General features: G+C 41.4%; 2 protein-coding genes across 2 annotated transcripts; both read right to left on the bottom strand.

Annotated features, from left to right (window-relative positions):
- Positions 1–1,023: 1,023 nt before the first annotated feature.
- Positions 1,024–8,966, bottom strand: LOC110527777 (leiomodin-1). The gene is made up of 3 exons (XM_021609282.2): positions 8,424–8,966; positions 5,051–6,979; positions 1,024–3,316 (listed from the first exon to the last, which is right to left on the bottom strand). Exons 1-3 carry the CDS (start codon positions 8,682–8,684, stop codon positions 3,290–3,292), a joined length of 2,217 nt encoding a protein of 738 aa, XP_021464957.2. The 5' UTR covers positions 8,685–8,966; the 3' UTR covers positions 1,024–3,289.
- A 715-nt stretch (positions 8,967–9,681) lies between these two features.
- On the bottom strand, positions 9,682–20,008 carry LOC110527778 (protein shisa-4). The gene is made up of 5 exons (XM_021609283.2): positions 19,758–20,008; positions 17,578–17,755; positions 12,868–13,004; positions 12,384–12,587; positions 9,682–12,209 (listed from the first exon to the last, which is right to left on the bottom strand). The coding sequence occupies exons 1-5, from the start codon at positions 19,831–19,833 to the stop codon at positions 12,160–12,162; spliced, it is 645 nt and encodes a 214-aa protein (XP_021464958.1). The 5' UTR covers positions 19,834–20,008; the 3' UTR covers positions 9,682–12,159.
- Between the last annotated feature and the right edge of the window lie 214 nt (positions 20,009–20,222).

Here is a 20,222-nt window from a genome sequence, read left to right on the forward strand (position 1 = left end):
TCAGCTTGGGGATTTGATCTAGCAACTTTTCGGTTGCTGGCCCAACACTCTAACCACTAGGCTACCTGCCACCCAAACATCACAAAATAAGTAAAAACGTATTTTCTTTGTGCATTATTTTATCTTTATTAGGGCTTTACAGAAAAGACTTGGTTAGTTGAATCCTTTGTAATTCCACTTCACAATGGCTTATCAACTTTGAACTTTTTCAGGTAATCAAAGACATTACCATGAACCATATTTTGTTGGAAAGAATAAGGAAACTATTAACAATTCACCTTTTTGACTATGTAACGCTAATGCTTAAAATAACCATAAAAAATCTTCTCATGGACTAAAAGTCAACATTTGGTCTTTCGGATTCAAAGATGGCCACACTACACCAGTAGATTCATATTAGCACATATGCTAATATGCTAAAAAAATATATATTCTCATAAACTATTGGATAAAATTACACTAAACTTTGTTTGAGAAAAGCTAAGGGATTGGTCAAAAGATGGCTGAGTTATTTACAAATGTCCATTTAAACCACTGTAAATCCACTCCACTTGAAACTTGTCATCGCTATCATGGACGTCCCTAAGGCGAACCACACTAAATTTGGTATTTATATTTGAAAAAAAAGGAACTATTAACTAATTCTTTGCATATATGGCAATAATGCACAAAATCATCTGCATTCCTCTTCTCCTCATGAACCATACGTCAGCTTCACTCCAGATTTTGTATTTATACTGGATTGCACATAAAGGAAGATATTTCTTACATTATAGAGTGCTTGCTTTGTTATTCAGTTGATCTTGTGTCCTTTCTGTCATCCTGTGAACCCCATTCATTGCTGCTCACAGCTATATTTTTTATTTCTATTGTTTTATCTTCACGGATAACTTGTCACTAAAATAGAAATAAGCCAAGGAAAAACTCGGGGCCCTATGGCCAGAAAACAACTTGTGTCCCTTTTAGATTTGAATTGATATTCTAGTTTTCCAGCTAGTTCTCCAAGTACTTTTTGTTTAAATGCTCTCCAAAAACCAAACTCTTTCTTTATTCTCTCCTTTAAATGATTCAGGCCAGAGGTTAGGAAAAGCTCATATGAAGTGTAATTACAAAAGGCAATAATTTCTTAGGAGATTCAGGAATAGCCCACTGTTTGCATTTAATCCAATAATCTACATCTATTCAGATTTTTTCCTACTACCCCCACTCCCACTCCTCCTCCATTCCCTCTCCCCATCAGACCAGTGTTCATGGGGAGAGCCAGACAGACCGCTGGCCCACCTCCCATTATTAAGAACAAGAAAGGAATGAATCACTGTGCAAGTCTTCATTGAGAAATGACCAAATATAGGCATTTCGTGGATGCCGAGGCAGTCAAGACGTAAACTGGCCTGTCGCTATCCCTCTCAACCCCCAGTGTCAGATGTCAAAACATGGTAACACATATTCACTACTAGAAGTAGACAGTTAAGTTCCCTCTCTTTTGTCAGTTGTGTGAAGGACATGATCTTGTAGGTGTGAATCTGTTGGAAACAGTGTATACTCTCTCTCACTAAAGATCACATTCCATTTAGTGTTGTCAGCCAGACGTGTGCAGAAATGGAAATCAGATTGAAATACACACACACACAACAGTGCATTAGATCATTAGCTTTGCTAAGGTACACTTCATTGCTCTGTGTGTGTGCACACAAACCTTTCATTATAATCTATTTGACATCATATACTTGGCGTGGCACACAGAATTGTCCATTTGGTCACAAAATGTCCTCTCACATCAGTTTCAATATCTTTGCAGGTTACAGGGCTCTACTGAGACAACATATCTTATATAGATTTTGGAAATAATTTCTGATTCCGTCAACCAATCAATAGACAGACTGACATAGACAACTTAATATTTCTCAAGCAGTATAAATTGTATTATTAAGATATATTACATTGAAAACCGGGGAAATGTCCACCTGAAAGGAAAATATTGCATGTACAGGTTAAACATTCAAACAAAATACAGTAAATGTATCAGTTGCCTACTGTACTGTATTAGACTACCATCAAATAATGGACAGATGTGTCTCCATCCTGTATCTTCATGTTATTTTTTTTTGAAGATGTACTTGATTGTGAAGTTATTATAATAAAGTGTATTATATGACACTTTTAATTGCAAACATACCAGTACTTTTTTTATAGGCTCTGTAACATATTAATGAAGTCCAAAATGAAACAGAAACCACATTATGCATGCAATAGTCAATAGTCACTTTTAGAGTGGCAAACCGCTCTGTACAATATCATCACACTGAAAGAGACATTAATTTTGCTCTGCCATGGTAATAAAATAAACTGTTTTAAAATCTTTAGTCGTAAGACTTGACTTGTAGTAAGACATCTAGCCTGGAATATGTTTGCATTGTTGTCGCTGTATTCTGTGATTTGTTTTCTTTGCTTTTGACATTCTCATTTCTTTCTATGTTAGAATCATTATTTTGAGCAAAATGTATGAAAATATATTTATAAATAACATTGTTATTACTAAACGTTGTTGTATAACTTTGTTAGTACTTAAAGGTTGACCATACTTAAATCCCCCAAAAACTTTACTTCCTTCCTGAGTCTTTCTAAGAAGACTGGGATTCTAGGTTGCTTTTTATGTGTAAAACTTTGCCTGAGATGTCAGTCTTGAGATATGGCAATGACACACATTACAAACCACCCTTTCTCCCCCTGTGAATTGCTGAAATCGAACCCCGTTTGAATTCCCTGATAATATGCCATGGAGAATCAGCAGTTTGGGCAAAATTCCAAGTGATTCCCTCCACAAACAAATAAAATGTAAAATTACCATCCAATATTTCAATGAATGTTAAAAGTAGTTTTGTATATATATTTTTTTATAGAATTTTACACGCCCCCACATCTTACATATCATATGCTTTTGTCACCTTATGCTTCATAATCTAGTGCAAATGACAGGAAAAGCATCAACACAGACAAAGGCAGACAACTAGGACCCCAGGGCACGTCCTGCTGCAAAACTCTGCCCTCTTCTCCCTCCACGGGGTCCCTGCGGTCCAGTGTTAAGTTTGAGGAGAGAACTCGTGGCACAGTGAAGGCTGTACATCCAATAGAAATCTCAATTTTCACTCTCTGCTTGCCTGCCTTATCCATCCCGCAGCACAGTGGTAAGACTGGGTGTCAGTCTGTGCGTGGGATGTGTTGGAGTTTCGATCCTCCGTGAGATCTGTGTCCTTCCTCTTCCTTGGCTTTCACTCTCCATTCCAGGGGATTACTGCAACAGTTTTGGTACCGCAACCTGTAGGAAGAGAGGGGAGAGTGTATGGATACTGTATGCATATACAGTGCCTTCAGAAAGTATTCGTACCCCTTGACTTATTCCACATGTTGTTGTGTTACAGCCAGAATTCAAAATGGATTAAACAGATTTCTTTCTCACCCATCTACAAACAATATCCCATACTGACAAAGGGAAAACATGTTTTCAGATATTTTAGCAAATTTATTGAAAATGGAACCAATATACATAAGGATTTACACCCCTGAGTCAATAGTTTGTAGAAGCACCTTTGGCGGCGATTACACCAGTGAGTCTTTTTTCGGTAAGTCTAAGAGCTTTGCACACCTGGATTGTACAATATTTGACATTTATTATTTAAAAAATTCTTCAAGCTCTGTCAAATTGATTGTTGATCATTAATAGACAGCCATTGTCAAGTCTTGCCATAGATTTTCAAAGCAAATTTAAGTGAAAACTGTAACTAGACCACTCAAGAACATTCAATGTCGTCTTGGTAAGCAACGCCAGTGTAGCTTTGGCCTTGTGTTTTAGGTTATTGTTCTGCTGAAGTATGAATTATTCTCCCAGTGTCTGTTGGAAAGCAGACTGAACCAGGATTTTCTCAAAGATTTTGCCTGTGCTTATAGCTGTATTCTGTTTATTTTTTCCCCACAACTCCCAAGTCCTTGCCGATGGCAAGCATACCCATAACATGATGCAGCCACCACCATGCTTGACAATATTAAGAGTCGTACTCAGTGATGTGTTGTGTTGGATTCGCCCCAAACATAACACTTTGTAATCAGGACAAAAATGTAACTTCTTTGCCATATTTTTTGCAGAATTACTTAAGTGCTTTGTTGCAAACAGGATGCATGTTTTGGAATATTTTTTTTTCTGTACAGGCTTCCTTCTTTTTACTCTGTCATTTAGGTTAGTATTGTGGAGTAACTACGTTGTTGTTGATCCATCCTCAGTTTTCTCATAACACAACCATCCAACTCTGTAACTGTTTTAAAATCACCATTGGCCTCATGGTGAAATCCTTGAGCAGTTATCTTCCTATACGGCAATTGAGTTAGGAAGGATGTCTGTATATTTGTAGTGACTGAATGTATTGATACACCATCCAAATCCTAATTAATAACTTTGCTCCAAGAGATATTCAGCATCTGCTTTAGAATTATTTACACATCTACCAATCAGCGCCCTTGTTCGTGAGGCATTGAAAAAAACTTCCTAGTCTTTGTGGTTGAATCTGTGCTTGAAAATCACTACTCGATTGAGGGATCTTACAGATAATTGTATGTGTGGGATACAGAGATATGGTAGTTATTCAAAAATCATGTTAAACACTATTATTGAACACGGAATGAGTCCATGCAACTTATTATGCAATTTGTTAAGCACATCTTTACTCCTAAACGTATTTAGGCATGCCATAACAAAGGGGTTGAACACTTCTTGACTCAAGACATTTCAGCTTTACATTTTTTATTCATTTCTAAAACATTTCTACAAACAAAATTCCACTTTGACATTATGGGGTATTGTGTGTAGATCAGTGACACAAAATCTAAATGTAATCAATTTTAAATTCAGGCTGTAACATAACAAAATGTGGAAAAAGTCAAGGGTTGTGTGAATACTTTCTGAAGTTACGTATAAATGTGTTACAATCTGTGACTGAGCATCCCTGCCAACCCTAACTCTTTCAATGTCTATCAGCAATGGATCTTTGCCCCATCTTACCTTCTTCAGTTTCTTCATATTGGTATTCCTAATGGAGTCCAGGAGTTGGTCCCTAGAGTTCGTACCACCGGCTTTGTTGGCCTTATCATCCATCTTCCTCTGTGATGCGGGCGTCAGGGAGTTTCGCAGGGAGTCTATGTGTAGCATGGGGGGTGGAGGTGGGGGTGGGCCCCCAGGAGGAGGGGGTGGAGGAGGGCCCCCTCCTGGTCCTCTTTTTTGAGTCAACTTTGGGGAGGGCATTGGTGAGGGGTGTGGGGAGGGTTTAGGGGAAGCCTTGGGGGAAACCCTGAGGAATCCCCCAGCAGTCTTGGGCACCTCCAGCATCCCTTTCTTCTCACCGTTGGCCTGGGCCAGCTTCTGCTCCTGTAGGCGCCGCTGTCGCTGCTTGTCCATGTTGCGGCTCAGGATGTTGGTCATGGTCATGCGTGGGCCGGCCAGCTCAAAGCCGTAGCCCAGCTTCAGGAGGGTGGTGTTGTCTTTCAGTATCTTGGTCATCTCCATCTCTGTCTTGCCTCCGCAGATGTGTCTCTGGTTGTGGAAGCGCAGCTCGGTGAGTGTAGTGTTTTTCTGCAAGGCCTGGATCAGGGCCATTATACCCTTGGGGGTGAGAAGGTTGGAATCCAGGTTGATGCTTGTGATAGACGTATTGGTGCGTAAGGTGCCCGCAATGGCGTAGGCCACGTGGTCATCAGCACGGCAGTTGGCCAGGGCAAAAGTCTTAATATGGGTGTTTTTATTCAAGGCCTCTGCAAACTGGATGAGTGTTTTAGCCTTGATGACCTCCGAGTTGTTCACGTTGAGCTCTGTCATGGTGGGGTCGTTGCTGCAAACTTGCTCTATGAGGTCACTGAACATGCTGGAGTCCTCGTCTTCTTCCTCCTCTACTTTGGTCTTGCTCGGTGTGCTCTTGTTCGTCACACAGTTCCCACGCTGTTCCTCACCCTTGCTGGATTTTAGTCCTTCGTTTGCATCTTTTCCCCTTTTCTCCTCAGTTTCCCTTTTCTCTTCTCTTTCCTTGTCTCTAATACTCCTCCTATCTTTCTCTTTTATACTTTCCTTATGCTTTAACCCCACATCTTTCTTATTCTCCTTACCGTCTTCTTTCGCTTTCTCCTTGGGATCTTCCTTCTCCACTTGCTTCTCACTTCCGCTCTCCTTCTCAGCTGGCGACTGTTGTCTCTCAAGTTTTGAGTCAGACTTGTCCTTCCCTGGCTTGTCCTTCTCTTCCACTCTGTTTTTTTTATCGTCTGTTTGACTCTCTTCAACCCGACTTTGCTTCTCCACAAACTTTGACACAAGTCCCCTTGTCTTGTTCTCATCTCTTTTTTTCATATCCTCTTTTCTTTCTTTCCCCTTGATCGCCTCGTTTTCTTTCTTCTCTTGTAACTTGGAGATCATTTCCTTTGTCTTATTACTGGTGCTCAACCTCCTGTCTCTTTTCTCCATAAGCTTGTTGTCCTCGTTCCTCTCCCTTTCCTTGGCATCCCCTTTCTCTAAACGGTCCCGACTCTCCTGTCTCCCGAATCTGTCTCTAGCCGTTTCTTTAACATCACCGTCCCTCTTCTCCCCTCTCCTGTATTTTTCTCGAGTTGTATCCTTTACATCGCTGTCGTTACTTTCCTCTCTCCTGGATCTGTCTCCAGTTGTGTCTTTCACTTCAGCGTCCTTCCTCTCTTCTCTCCTGAATCTTTCTCTAGGGGTCTCTTTCACTTCTTTGTCTTTGCTCTCCTCTGTCCTATATCTATTGGACAGGCTGACCCTGTCCTCTTTAGTGCGGTCTGGTCTTTTGTCATTTCTCTCCTCCATCTTGTTCACTCGTTCTGTTGTGATACTTGATTGCCTTCTGATCCCCCTTCCTTCTTTCCCCTCCTGACTCAGGCCCATCTTCCTCAGGTACTCTTGTTTCCGGCTCTCTTTCTTGGGTTCCCCCTGCAGGAGAAGAAACATGACATAGGGACGTTTCCACATGAAGTGAATTGGAAAAGCATACACTTACATGACTTTCAATAATCTACACAAGAATCTAATCGTTTTCTACTGTCAAATCCAATTAGAGTGATGTGTTCTCAGTCGTAATGTGCCTTGCCTGTTATGGTCATCACTGCATGACCACCAACAGCCCTATCAACATGACTAATCATATGCCTGTCCACCAGCTACAAATCAGTTTGTGTCCATGATGACCTAACCTTGCCTTTGCTGTTTCTAACGATTTACACAAAAACATGCATTTAGTTCATTTGTGTTCTCGAGAAATATCAGGTATTCAAACGAGTCTTTGTTTGTGCTCAACTTGTCTATGTGTGAAGCGTAACTTGTTGGCATGGAGAGCACAGTACGACATAAGCCATGACATAAGACCACAGCGTGTAATGTAAACTTGACGATAGACACCGCGTGTTTACAGTGTGCACGGGGGGAGTCTGTTAGTAGTGCAGAAATGCATTTGCGGAGCAGCTACTCTGAGTGTTTCAGTTGTGAGCCTTGCTCCATCTGTTTGGTTTGCTCGAGGCTGCAGCCCTGGCAGATGTTTCCTTAAAAGGCATTGAGCAGCACAGGAGCAATCAACCAAGGAATTCCATCATGCCGGGATTAAGGAGCTCCACAGGGCCCCGGATCCATCATTTGAAGTGCTCTTCTCTATACACGTCCAACAGTTATCCCCTGGCTCTGTTTTTCCCTACCCGGCGGGGCCCTGCGTCAAAAAAGCTGTCCACTAAAAACAAACTCATCGTTGACCTATAAACTACAAAGCGATAGCAAAATCAGGCGACACTGTGCACAAGATTGCTTTGATGGCTGCATCTTTAAGCATTTTCTCTGTTTACCAAAGGGGACTTGTGCGAAGAATGTGAAAGGTATACGTGAGTGTTTTTTTTCCTGCCATAAGAACGAACAGCAGCGGAGCACCGTTTATGAACTGCTGGAACATCCAGTTGGCAGGGGAATATTTCAGAAGTATCATAAAAATACCCGTTTAAGGAACAGGAACGTAAATGAACTATCTTTCAGACATTTTTGAATTGTAATTTCTTTATCTGGTTTCCAACAGCCAGTCCTATTGACCAGAATGAGGCTTGTTACCGTATAAGAGTAAATAAGTTAAACGGGTGGAGCGGATGTCTGTCTGAGAGGATGTGATTAACTTCCACCACTATCAATTTTGTCAGTATCCCTGAGATTAAACATACCCTAGCAAAAGAGGCAGGTAAGGGATCAACCGGGTAGAAAAACATAGGATAAACAATTAAGGTGACAGATTGTGTCAGTAAAACATCTCACAAGGTGGACTTCAGGCCAACTCTGTCTCACACATAATAAACATGAACTGTGGGGGAGTTCCACTGTATGACTCGGCGTTTAGTAATCATACCTCAATAGACTGTTCCTTTTGGCTGAGCTTCCCTGGACACTCCCGGCTGTCCAGCTTAGCATCCCGGTCCCGGACAGTGTTAGTGGCAGGCTGCTCTATGGCTCTTTCCTCATTGAGATCCAGGTTGGGGGCCACCAATACCTCCTTCTCCAGCTCCTCAATCTGCTCGGGGGACAGGTTGGACAAAAGGACATCCAGGTCAGGGTCCTCGCTCACCTGCCGCCCCGTCCGCGTCAGTCCCCTCACCTTCCTCCTGGACATGGTCGCCTCTGGCTGGAGAAGAAAACACCCTCACAGCAGAACAGATTAAAAGAGTTCGTAGCCTACAAGCTGTATGGTGTCTCCTTTAGAAAAGTGTGCTTTCCTAGTGTAGGAGCCTACAGAATCTCCCCATGGGCCGAAGGTGGTGTCCGTCTCACTGAGAAGCCACCAGAGGCCTCAATCCTGGTGCTAAGAGGGAGGACTTGAGACTGGGCTTGCAGTCAGGGTACCAGTATGGAGTGTGTTAGTCTATCATGAAAGTTGGTCTGAAAGGCTGGGACATTCTTTGAAATCCTTTGAAACTGCATGTCCATATTTAGTGCAGGGTACATAGTCCTTTAAAGGCAATGGGAAGGGCTGAGTTTATGAGAAATGCCAAAGCATGGTATAACACAGTGCTACTTCCTCTTTCATGATTACAGCATTAGTTCCAAGAGGGTTTGGTGTTCAATGAACACAGACAATTATATATTTTTGTTTAAACAATGAAAGTTGAATTTGTAGGCTTTGAAGAGGTGTCTATTCTATTGAGGTGTTTTATGACATAGTCGAATGAGCTAATAACTAATAACAAGCTAATGACTACAAAATACGTGAGAAAATTGTTACAACAAAGTGCAACATCGTGTTCATAGGACATAGTTCACAAATATATTTTTTAATGTAAAACAGATTTTTCACTTGGCTGCAAAGTATCAATTTTAAGGACATCTAGTGGTCAAAATGCTGTAGTAAAATTGCATTACTGTCATAGCCTCCGCAATTTGATTCATTCAGTTATAAATTGACTGGGTTTGAAAGCCAATACTTACTTTTCTGCCTTCCAACTAGATTCAGAATCCACCTCTAAGAGGGTGTCACCCAAACTTCTCCTAATAAACTAAAGTTCCACACACTCACAGTAATGATATCATTGATTTCAAGGCGACACATCAAAAGGGTTGTTTGTTTGTTAACTATTTGAAAGCGCACCATGCAATACACGACAGTAGTCTGCTGGATTTTACATTTCAAAGTTATAATTTATGTTATTCGAAAGAAAAAAAACATAGCACTTATTGTATTACAATGTCTTACCATCCATTAAACAACAGACAACCAACAAGTAAGAGCTGGGAACTGTTCTACTAGTAACAAATGTAATTTACGCTCTGGTAAAATGTACAACAAAAAAAAAAAATGTGCATTCAAAATTTAGAAAGTTTTTTTCAATTATGTGCTTGTGAACTTGTGATTTTCTGTATTTCTGCTTACATTTTTACCTAAAATGTCATAATAGATGTGAACATGTTTAATCAAATAATACAAAAACAATTGTACTTTTAAATTTCTTTACTGAGACAATTGATCCAACATTCAATTTCTTTGTTAGGAAAAGTATGTGAACCTCTAGATTAATCATCTGCATTAAGTGTATTTAAGTAGTCAAAAGTATAGTATTTGGTTCCTAGCATGTAATGACTACATCAAGCTTGTGACTACAAAACCTCTGGATGCATTTGCAGTTTGTTTTTGTCGGGTTTTGGATGATGTTCTTCCCAATAGTAACCGAATGGGGAATGATGACTGGAGTATTTGTATTTTTAATTGAGTAGATAAGACGTTTGTAACCTTCTCACTTAACATCATTCATGATCTATTCATGATTATCCATCATGGCGGTAGCATCCACATGAATGTGGAAACGTTCAAAAACAGGCTCTATTCTTACCTAAAAATAAAAGTGACTCCAAAAAGACAAGCCGTCACGTTTCTGTTGGGCAAAACATAAACCAAAACACTTTTAAAACAAACTGCAAATGCATCCCAGGAGTTTATAAAAAGTCACAAACTTGATGTAGTCACTGCATGCTAGGAATATGGGACCGAATACTACACTTTTGACTACTTTAATACACTTAATTCAGATGATTAATCTAAGAGGTTCACATACTTTTTCCAACGACGAAATGTAATGTTGGATCAATTGTCTCAATAAAGAAATTAAAGGGTACAATTGTTTTTGTGTTATTTGTTTAAAATCAGGGTCAACTTGATCTATTAGTAAGACTCACACTCTAGGTCAAATGTATGCAGAAATTCTAAACAGTTCAAACGTTCTCAACCCACAACATGTACACTTTACATGTTGATAAAAAACATTACAGTAATCCAATTCAAATAATAAAATATCAATAGGGTTTATGAATAAGAGTATGTCACTGTTTTACATTGACACGTTTAAACACGGGCTGGCCAAGAAGAATCTGTATATCTATTGCACGATTGCTTCATCATTCCTCTCTGAACAAATATGCTAAAACTCTCAAAATGATTCCATAGAAAAATCTGTTAAGAATCTCAGGGTGGGTAAAATAGAATGTCACCTGATCCGATACATTTGACCTGGGACGAGCCCTTCAGTGGTTACTAATAGTAAACTGTACAACATGCTCAACACGTACAGTTCCAACATCCTACAAGGGGCACAACAATGGCTCAGAGAAAAAGATCATAGCCAAAAATAAAGACAGTGTGAGGAAATGCTCGAAGCATTTCATGGTCAAACATTTAAAAAAAAAAGTTGTGTCTGTTACAACAATAATAAGACATGTTCAGATATTGTCGACAAAATATGTCTTGAAACAGTTCCTTGAATTCACGATGACACGAGGCTCAGATGTGTTATTTAAGTTAAATATTGGCTGGATATATTACTGAAAATTAACATTCATACAGATTCCACTAATAAATAAACGTATTTCTGACATCTTGAGTACCATGACAAATTGGTATGTAGCAGAACATGTACTGTCTAACTGACGTTCGAATATACATAAAGTAAATGTTAATATATTACAGAAGACAAGCTGAGCATGAGTTAACAAAGAAATCCCCACAGAGAGCTGACTAAAAGGGGTCCGACAGAGCGAGAGGAGCCGTCAACTCTTCTGAGCATTCTGACTTTAATACAACAGATAAGAGTCAACCAGCTCTCATGCACACCCTGTTATCTGCAGGTATGACCCTCGCTCTGTCCACTACCGGATTAAAGCCAAGCAAACATGTGAGAGACAGACATTCACCATTCCTCAAGTCAAATGTCTTAAGCAGAGAATTCATGTCAAACAAAGCATGTGACCTTGAAGAACGCCGTCTTGGGTTACGCTAATTGTGAGGGATAGATGTCAGAGTAAGTGCACGGATGATGGTGGGTTAACCTCACTTTGGAATGGTGTGACATTTTCCACATTAGACTGTCAGTAGGAATCAAGTTCAGTGCCAGGACAGACAGGAGAACCCCCAACTCAGCATATGCTCCTGTTCCTTTAAAGGACGTAGAAAATAAAGGACAATAAAGTGCCTCTGGTTATCTTTCACGAGGCAACCGTTAGGAGAGCCGGAGCCATGGTTGCCTTCTTGTGGTCGCCTTCTCATCTTGACGCAGTGCTTAGTTTGTTTCTCCTCTCCATGTACAGTACTTGCTTTCATCCCATCAGTGACCGGGGTGGGGAGTGTACTGTGGCGGGGAGTAAGGAGGGGGTGCTGCAACACACACAACAGTAAAAGCTTCAACTGTGACATAGAATACAATTATCTGTCTTTTTCTAAAAAATGTGCTTCAGGATTGTGTTTACTCTTCAGACACTGATATGGCATTCGTCTACAAATCACATCACTCAGTAGTGATCATAAAGGTGTTTCAGATTGTCCTCTTACCTCCCTGAGGGTAGCCAGGGTCTGCCATGGGGTACGGGGGGAACGGCCCGGGTTGCATCATGGGGTATGGCTGGGGCATGCCAGAATACTGAGGTGCCATTGGGTAACCAGGGTGCTGATAATCAGGATGTCCCATCACCAGCGGCTTGCCGTAAGCGTCATACATGGGCTCCACAGGGTAGCTGGCCATTGGGATGTGCTGGGCTGAGGTTGAAGCATATAATTGAGTCAATATAGGAATACGGTATACTGTGATGATCGCACTAATTCAAAGAACCCCCCGCATCCCCATTTTCGCCTTGTATAAGTCCCAAATTATTTTGACATTATAACTCCGTCTGACATTATAACATTCAAAAGCAGGCAGACTTCAAACCCTTCCCAACTGCAATTCCAAATGACAATTTTGCGAAAAACACCACATTGTATACACACATCATCTGTCATATTAACACATTCTGTTAGCAATTATCCATCATGCTACCGTCATAGGGAGTCCTGCCACGCTGCTGTCGTTGCTGGTAAAGGTAACAGCAGGAACACATGAAGCAGCACACCATGGTAGCAATGATAGCCACGAAGAGCAGGATGGACGAAGCAATACCGGCGATGGTGGTAGGGCTAGGAGAGGAAGGGAGGGGAAACCACCTCAGACTCTTTCTAAAAGCTTCCACAGAGTAATATCAACACATTATCTACTTCATTCTAACATTACGTGCAAAAGTATCAATATAGCAATTACCAACTGTTTCATCCACAGAGTTACCCTGTGACCCCATAGTTCCAAGGTTCATAAACTGCTATCCAGTCCCATCTCTGCCTCAAGCTCAGCTATTCACAAAGCGTCTCAGAGTAAAGGGGTGCTGTCCTAGGATCAGTTTGACCTTTTAGATCATAATGAATACCAGGACATGGTCGGAGGTGACTGATCCTATATCAGCACTCTTAAACTGAGAAGCGTTATGAATTGTATTTGTCACATGATTCGTAAAAAACAGGTGTAGGCTTACACAAGGTCCCGTTCCAACAATGGAGAAAGAAAATAGAGAAATAATAGAAAAGTAATAACAGGTAATAATACAATTAATAAATACACAATCTGTAACGATAACTTGGTACGGGGTACCAGTACAGAGATGATGTGCAGGGGTATGAGGTAATTGAGGTAGATATGTACAGTTGAAGTCGGGAGTTTACATACACCTTAGCCAAATACATTTCAACTCAGTTTTTCACAATTCCTGACATTTAATCCTAGTAAAAATTCCCTGTCTTAGGTCAGTCAGGATCACCACTTTATTTTAAGAATGTGAAATGTCAGAATAATAGAAGAGAATGATTTATTTTAGCTTTTATTTCTTTCATCACATTCCCAGTGGGTCAGAAGTTTACAGACACTCAATTAGTATTTGGTACCATTGCCTTTAAATTGTTTAACTTGGGTCAAACGTTTCAGGTAGCCAAGCTTCCCACAATAAGTTAGGTGAATTTTGGCCCATTCCTTCTGACAGAGCTGGTGTAACTGAGTCAGGTTTGTAGGCCTCCTTGCTCGCACACACTTTTTCAGTTCTGCCCACACATGTTCTATAGGATTGAGGTCAGGGCTTTGTGATGGCCACGCCAATACCTTGATTTTGTTGTCCTTAAGCCATTTTGCCACAACTTTGGAAGTATGCTTGGGATCATTGTCCATTTGGAAGGCCCATTTGCGACCAAGCCTTAACTTCCTGACTGATGTCTTGAGATGTTGCTTCAATTTATCCACATAATCTTCCTTCTTCATGATGCCGTCTATTTTGTGAAGTGCACCAGTCTCTCCTACAGCAAAGCACCCCAACAACATGATTCTGCCACCCCCGTGATTCACGGTTGGGATGGTGTTCTTCGGCTTGCAAGCTTCCCCCTTTTCCTCCAAACATAATGATGATCATTATGGCCAAACAGTTATATTTTTGTTTCATCAGACCATTTCTCCAAAAAGTATGATTTTTGTCCCCATGTGCAGTTGCAAACCGTAGTCTGGCCTTTTTATGGTGGCTTGGAGCAGTGGCTTCTTCCTTGCTGAGCGGCCTTTCAGGTTATGTCGATATAGGACTCGTTTTACTGTGGATATAGATACTTTTGTAGCCGTTTCCTCCAGCATCTTCACAAGGTCCTTTGCTGTTGTTCTGGGATTGATTTGCACTTTTCACACCAAAGTATGTTCATCTCTAGGAGACAGAACCTGTCTCCTTCCTGAGCGATATGGCGGCTGCGTGGTCCCATGGTGTTTATACTTGCGTACTATTGTTTGTACAGACGTGGTACCTTCAGGTGTTTGGAAACTGCTCCCTTGTGGAGGTCTAAAAAAAAATTCTGAGGTCTTGGCTGATTTCTTTAGATTTTCCCATGATGTCAAGCAAAGAGGCACTGAGTTTGAAGGTAGTCCTTGAAATACATCCACAGGTACACCTCCAATTGACCCAAATTATGTCAATTAGCCTATCAAAAGCTTCTAAAGCCATGACATCATTTTCTGGAATTTTCCAAACTGTTTTAAGGCACAGTCAACTTAGTGTATGTAAACTTCTGACCCACTGGAATTGTGATACAGTGAAATAATCTGTCTGTAAACAATTGTTGGAAAAATGACTTGTGTCATGCACAAAGTAGATGTCCTCACCAACTTGCCAAAATTATAGTTTGTTAACAAGAAATTTGTGGAGTGGTTGAAAAACCAACCTAAGTGTTGGACTTCCGACTTCAACTGTACATATAACTAGGAATAGAGTGACTAGGTAACAGGGTAGATAATAAACCGTAGCAGCAGCATATGTGATGAGTCAAAAAAGTTAGTGCAACGCAAATAGTAAAATAGTTAACCAATGGATGCTGGATGTTAATTTCTCTACCATAAGCCGACATTGTTTTACTAAATTTGGCAGTACGTCCAACCGGTCTCACAACAGCACACCGCATGTATGGCATCATGTGGGTGAGCGGTTTGCTGATGTCATCGTCGTGAACAGAGCGCCCCATTGTGGCGGTGGGGTTATGGTATGGGCAGGCATAAGCTACAGACAATGAACACAATTGCATTTTATCAATGGCAATTTGAATACCTTGACAAGATCCTGATGCCCATTGTTGTGCCATTCATCCACCACATCATGCTTCAGCATGATAATGCACGGCCCCATGTCACAAGGATCTGTACATAATTCCTGGAAGCTAGTTATTCCATGGCCTGCATACTCACTAGACATGTCACCCATTGAGCATGTTTGGGATGCTCTGGATAGACATGTACGACAGCGTGTTCCAGTTCCCGAGAATATCAAACAACTTTGCACAGCCATTGAGGAGGAGTGGGACAACATTCCACAGGCCACAACCAACAGCCAGATCAACTCTATGCGAAGGAGATGTGTCGCGCCGCATGAGGCAAATGGTGGTCACACCAGATACTGACTGGTTTTCTGATCCATGCCTTGTCTATCTGTATCTGTGACCAACAGATGCATATCCTTATTCCCAGTCATGCGAAATCCATAGAATAGGGCCTCATTAATTTTTTTCAATTGACTGAATTCCTTATATGAACTGTAACTTAGCAAAATCGTAGAAATTGTTGCATGTTGCGTTTATATTTATGTTCAGTATAGTAGTAGGTGCAGAGGACTCTTCTGCTTCACCTTAACGGTGTTTTCAAACTGGGTCATGCTCATTAGGACGAACGGAAAGCAAAAACAATGAGTCAAAGACAAGATAAAGGCCTCCCGAGTGGCACAGTGGTCTAAGGCACTGCATCACAATTGCTAGCTGTGCCACTAGAGATCCTGGTTCGAGTCCTGGCTCGCCTCTCCTGAGTCTGTACGGGAGTTGCTGTGATGAGACAAGACTGTAACTACCATTTGGATATCACGAAAAAGGGGTAAAAGTTTTTTAAAAGTACCTCCGTTTCACTACAAGGTGAAATACATTTTAAAATCACATCTTCTCCCTACTGGAAACCATCCTGATCTCCAGTTGGGTGTTACTGCTCCCAGTGTGCTCAGTGGTGCTAAGTGATGAAAGATTTTTATGGAGTGAAAAAAATCTGTAGTGTTGTGTCCTCTCAGATGCAAGGTCACTTACCTCAACATTACACCAATCTCCGAGAGGGAATACAGAGTGACCACTAAACTGTATTGATACATGCCCAGCTAGCACACTGGATCGAGCATCAGACTCGGCCGACGTCATGTGGCCCGAGCCTGGGCCACCTTCGGCAGTATTACTTATGGCTAGGATGCGGGGATTGAGCTCGGGCCGATTCCGGTGTGAGTTATCTGGCCCAAATGTATTACTTGAGGCTCGGGGCGACTCTCTGTCGGATAATTACATGGGTTGCTTTATCTAATTAACATTTCATAATTTCACAATCCTCATTGTTTCTGTGATCAGAAAATACAATTAACATTTTAAAGACATTCTTTAAGAGCCCTGTGTAGTATTGTAGTATTTTGATACTTTGTGCAAGGCAATTGATAAGCATTAAAAACTTTGTGGATGGAACCTCCCGAGTGGCGCAGCGGTCTAAGACACTGCATCGCAGTACAAAACTGTGTTTCTACAGATGCTCGTTTGAGGTCCGTGCCGGCTGCGCCTGGGAGACCCATGAGGCGACACACAATTGGCCCAGCGTTGTCCAAGTTAGTGGAGGGCCGGGATGTCCTTGTCCAATCACGCTGTAGAGACTCCTGTGCGAGCTAGACGCATGCACGCTGACACGGTCACCAGGTGTATGGTGTTTCCTCCGGCACAAAATGTTTTTTATTGTGGATGGGTTTATTTGTATGTATAAAATGTATAGTAGTAATATTTAAAATGACTAAAATCGGGTAATTTTATATACACTCATTTAAATTTGCATCTGGACACTTCTGGGGGGATTCTGGTAAGATGCTGGCAAAGTCAGCTGAATTCTGTTAGACGGAAACTATGTACTTGGGCCAATTCTGGGCAGTCGTTCATTTAGACTCCGGGCCGAGTCCGACACACGATTCAGGGCCGATTCAATCAGTTCCGGCCCCCCGGAAGAGGGCCGCTTGTGGGCGGATTCTCAGAGAGAAATATAGTGCTGAGGGTAGCAATGTAATCAATTAGCAAAATATGACCCATGTGTACTCTGACATTTAGTGAGCCAGTCACGCAAACACACACACACACACACCTGAACTGGAAGAGCACGCAGCGCTTCTGCTCCCTCTCCGTGATCCTCTTGAGGCCGTCCAGGCAACAGTAGCGCTTGTGGCAATTCCCACAACAGAAGGTCATCGGGGGACAGGGGATACCGTTGTGCCACGTACCATTCTTATCCACGTACCACAAGCAGTCATCAGTGGCACCCACTGCAGATACCGACAAGGAGAAACAGACAGAGCCAGACAAGACAGATTCAGAAGGGTGGACTGACGAAGGCAAAAGAAAGCTGATTACACTTGAGACTACTCAGTGGACTTAATATATTTAGTAAGACACCAAACAGCCCATCGGCTCCATCTCAACACATAATTACTCTGTAATTACACTTGGAGGTTGAAGAATGACACAGTAAAAATGTTCAGTGGTTATGTGCGTTAGGCTGTCCTGTAGGGCCCGATGCTATACATAGGTCAGGTGCATTCAACTCCGACCCTACGAGATACGGAGCCTGCTGGGTTTCTGTTCTACCTGATAATTAATTGCACACACCTGGTGTACCAGGTCTAAATCAGTCCCTGATTGGAGGGGAACAAATAAAAAAAATGCAGTGTAACTGGCTTCAAGGTCCAGAGTTGAGTTTGAGGGTAGAACAGAAACCCAGCAGGCTCCGGATCTCGTAGGGTCAGAGTTGAATGCACCTGACGGACATATAGCGTCAGGCCCTACAGGACAGCCTGTAACCACTGAACATTTTTACTGTGTCATTCTTCAACCTCCAAGTGTAATTACACAGTAATTATGTGTTGAGATGTAGCCAATGGGCTATTTGGTGTCTCACTAAATATATTAAGCCCACTGAGTAGTCTCAAGTGTAATCAGCCAGGTCACAGTTATAAATGAGAACTTGTTCTCAACTGGCCTACCTGGTTAAATAAAGGTGAAATCAAAATAAATAAAAGGGTTATAGGTAATTATGCCACTTGCATAGGTGCCCCACTACCTCCCAAATTAATGTAATTTCCTTCTGGTCTAAGGGACCACAGATTAATCAACTAGGGATGTGTTGGTTCGCGAACTAACAGCTCTTTTTTGAACGTCGGGAACCGAATAGCATCGGTGAAAGAGCCGTTCGTTTGGCTCCCTCATTTTACATAGTTACTTCTGCTTTGAGCTCAAAACAACGATTACCTGTAGATAAGTTACAATTATCTAATGAGGGTGAATCCTCACTACAGAAACTGTAAATAGTGGGGAGAGCGAATCATTCTGGTCCACGCTCATTTAGCAGATCCTTAAAAATGAAAAATAAATTATCCAGGTGATCTAATCATTACTCAGTACAAAAACAATACGTGAACGCGCATTTCACGATCTGACATAATGGTAGCCTACTTTGGGGGCTTTACTTTAGAGATCTGCAATTTTTTCTTTGGTCCTAGATCGATCGATTTTGAACGAAAAGCCATTCGGGAGCCAAATGAGACGGCTCTTTTACATGAAAGGAGCCAAATAGGCCGGCTCACCGAAAATACTCGGAATGCCCATTACTAGAACCAACTACAAAGGAATCTGAGCCCATGTCATATGAAAGTATGTTCATTTAAATTAGGTCAGTCCCCATTTAGTTCAATATACTGTAAATATAATTAAATGAATAATGTAACAGTCGATGGATTGATCAATTGATTTCGTGTATCTAATCAAATTTAAATTTGATGTTCCCCTGATCACTTCTGACAATTATTCATTGCTTTGACATCACTGGGTTCGAATACGGATTAGACTATTTTGTGATTAATAAACATTATGTATACTTAATGAAAGGCACATATATTCGAGATAAAATGACCAAATATAGGCCATAATAACAGTTGCCTATGTAGGCGTGAGACTATTTGGCTATCGTGCGTTTCGCATTTCATTCGAGAATAAATAAATAAACTGGAAATTCTTGAATAAATAAAAACACAAAACATACATTAAGGTCTATAATAAATATAGGTGACACATCCGGAAAAAATGCATCATGTCTGGACACCCCTTAGAACGTCGAGGCATTATCTGGATACATTAGCCCCATGTCTCTAGTGGATTCGTCTACCGCTACAATTTATGGATACATTCTTGCAACACGTGTAAACTATATCCAGAAATGTATCGTAGTGCCGCGGCCTGTTCGAAAAACCAAGCACCATCGTTAAGACTTACCCTGCCAGGAGGAGAGGAGGACGGTCATCACTGGCAGAGCCATAGCGATAAGGGACATTTTGCCTACTGTGAACATACTGTCCAAAATGATGAAAAAGTCGATTTTTGAGCAAAACCACTGGCAGCTTTAACAGCTATTTTGCTCCATACGCCGCTGCAAATGATAATCTCTCTATAATCATGCTCTAGTTGTGGAATTGCATGACAGACGGGAGGGAATGAGGTTAGTGATCAACAAGATCTGGGTAGAATGACACATCGCCTGTGACGCTGTTCACCCAGGGGTCAGATGAGACCAATGAGATTCCTTAGCGCCCCCCTGGCCTCCTGGTGGAAATAATACACTGCACATTATTCCAACTGGCATTTTTAGAAGATAGCATTCTGTTCACAGCACACAGGATGAGAACCCTCTTGTTGGCTTCAGTGACAGCTGAGCTGACCATTACTCATTTGAATACAGCA

Source organism: Oncorhynchus mykiss, chromosome 7, assembly GCF_013265735.2.
Source record: "Oncorhynchus mykiss isolate Arlee chromosome 7, USDA_OmykA_1.1, whole genome shotgun sequence".
Lineage (NCBI taxonomy): Eukaryota > Metazoa > Chordata > Actinopteri > Salmoniformes > Salmonidae > Oncorhynchus > Oncorhynchus mykiss.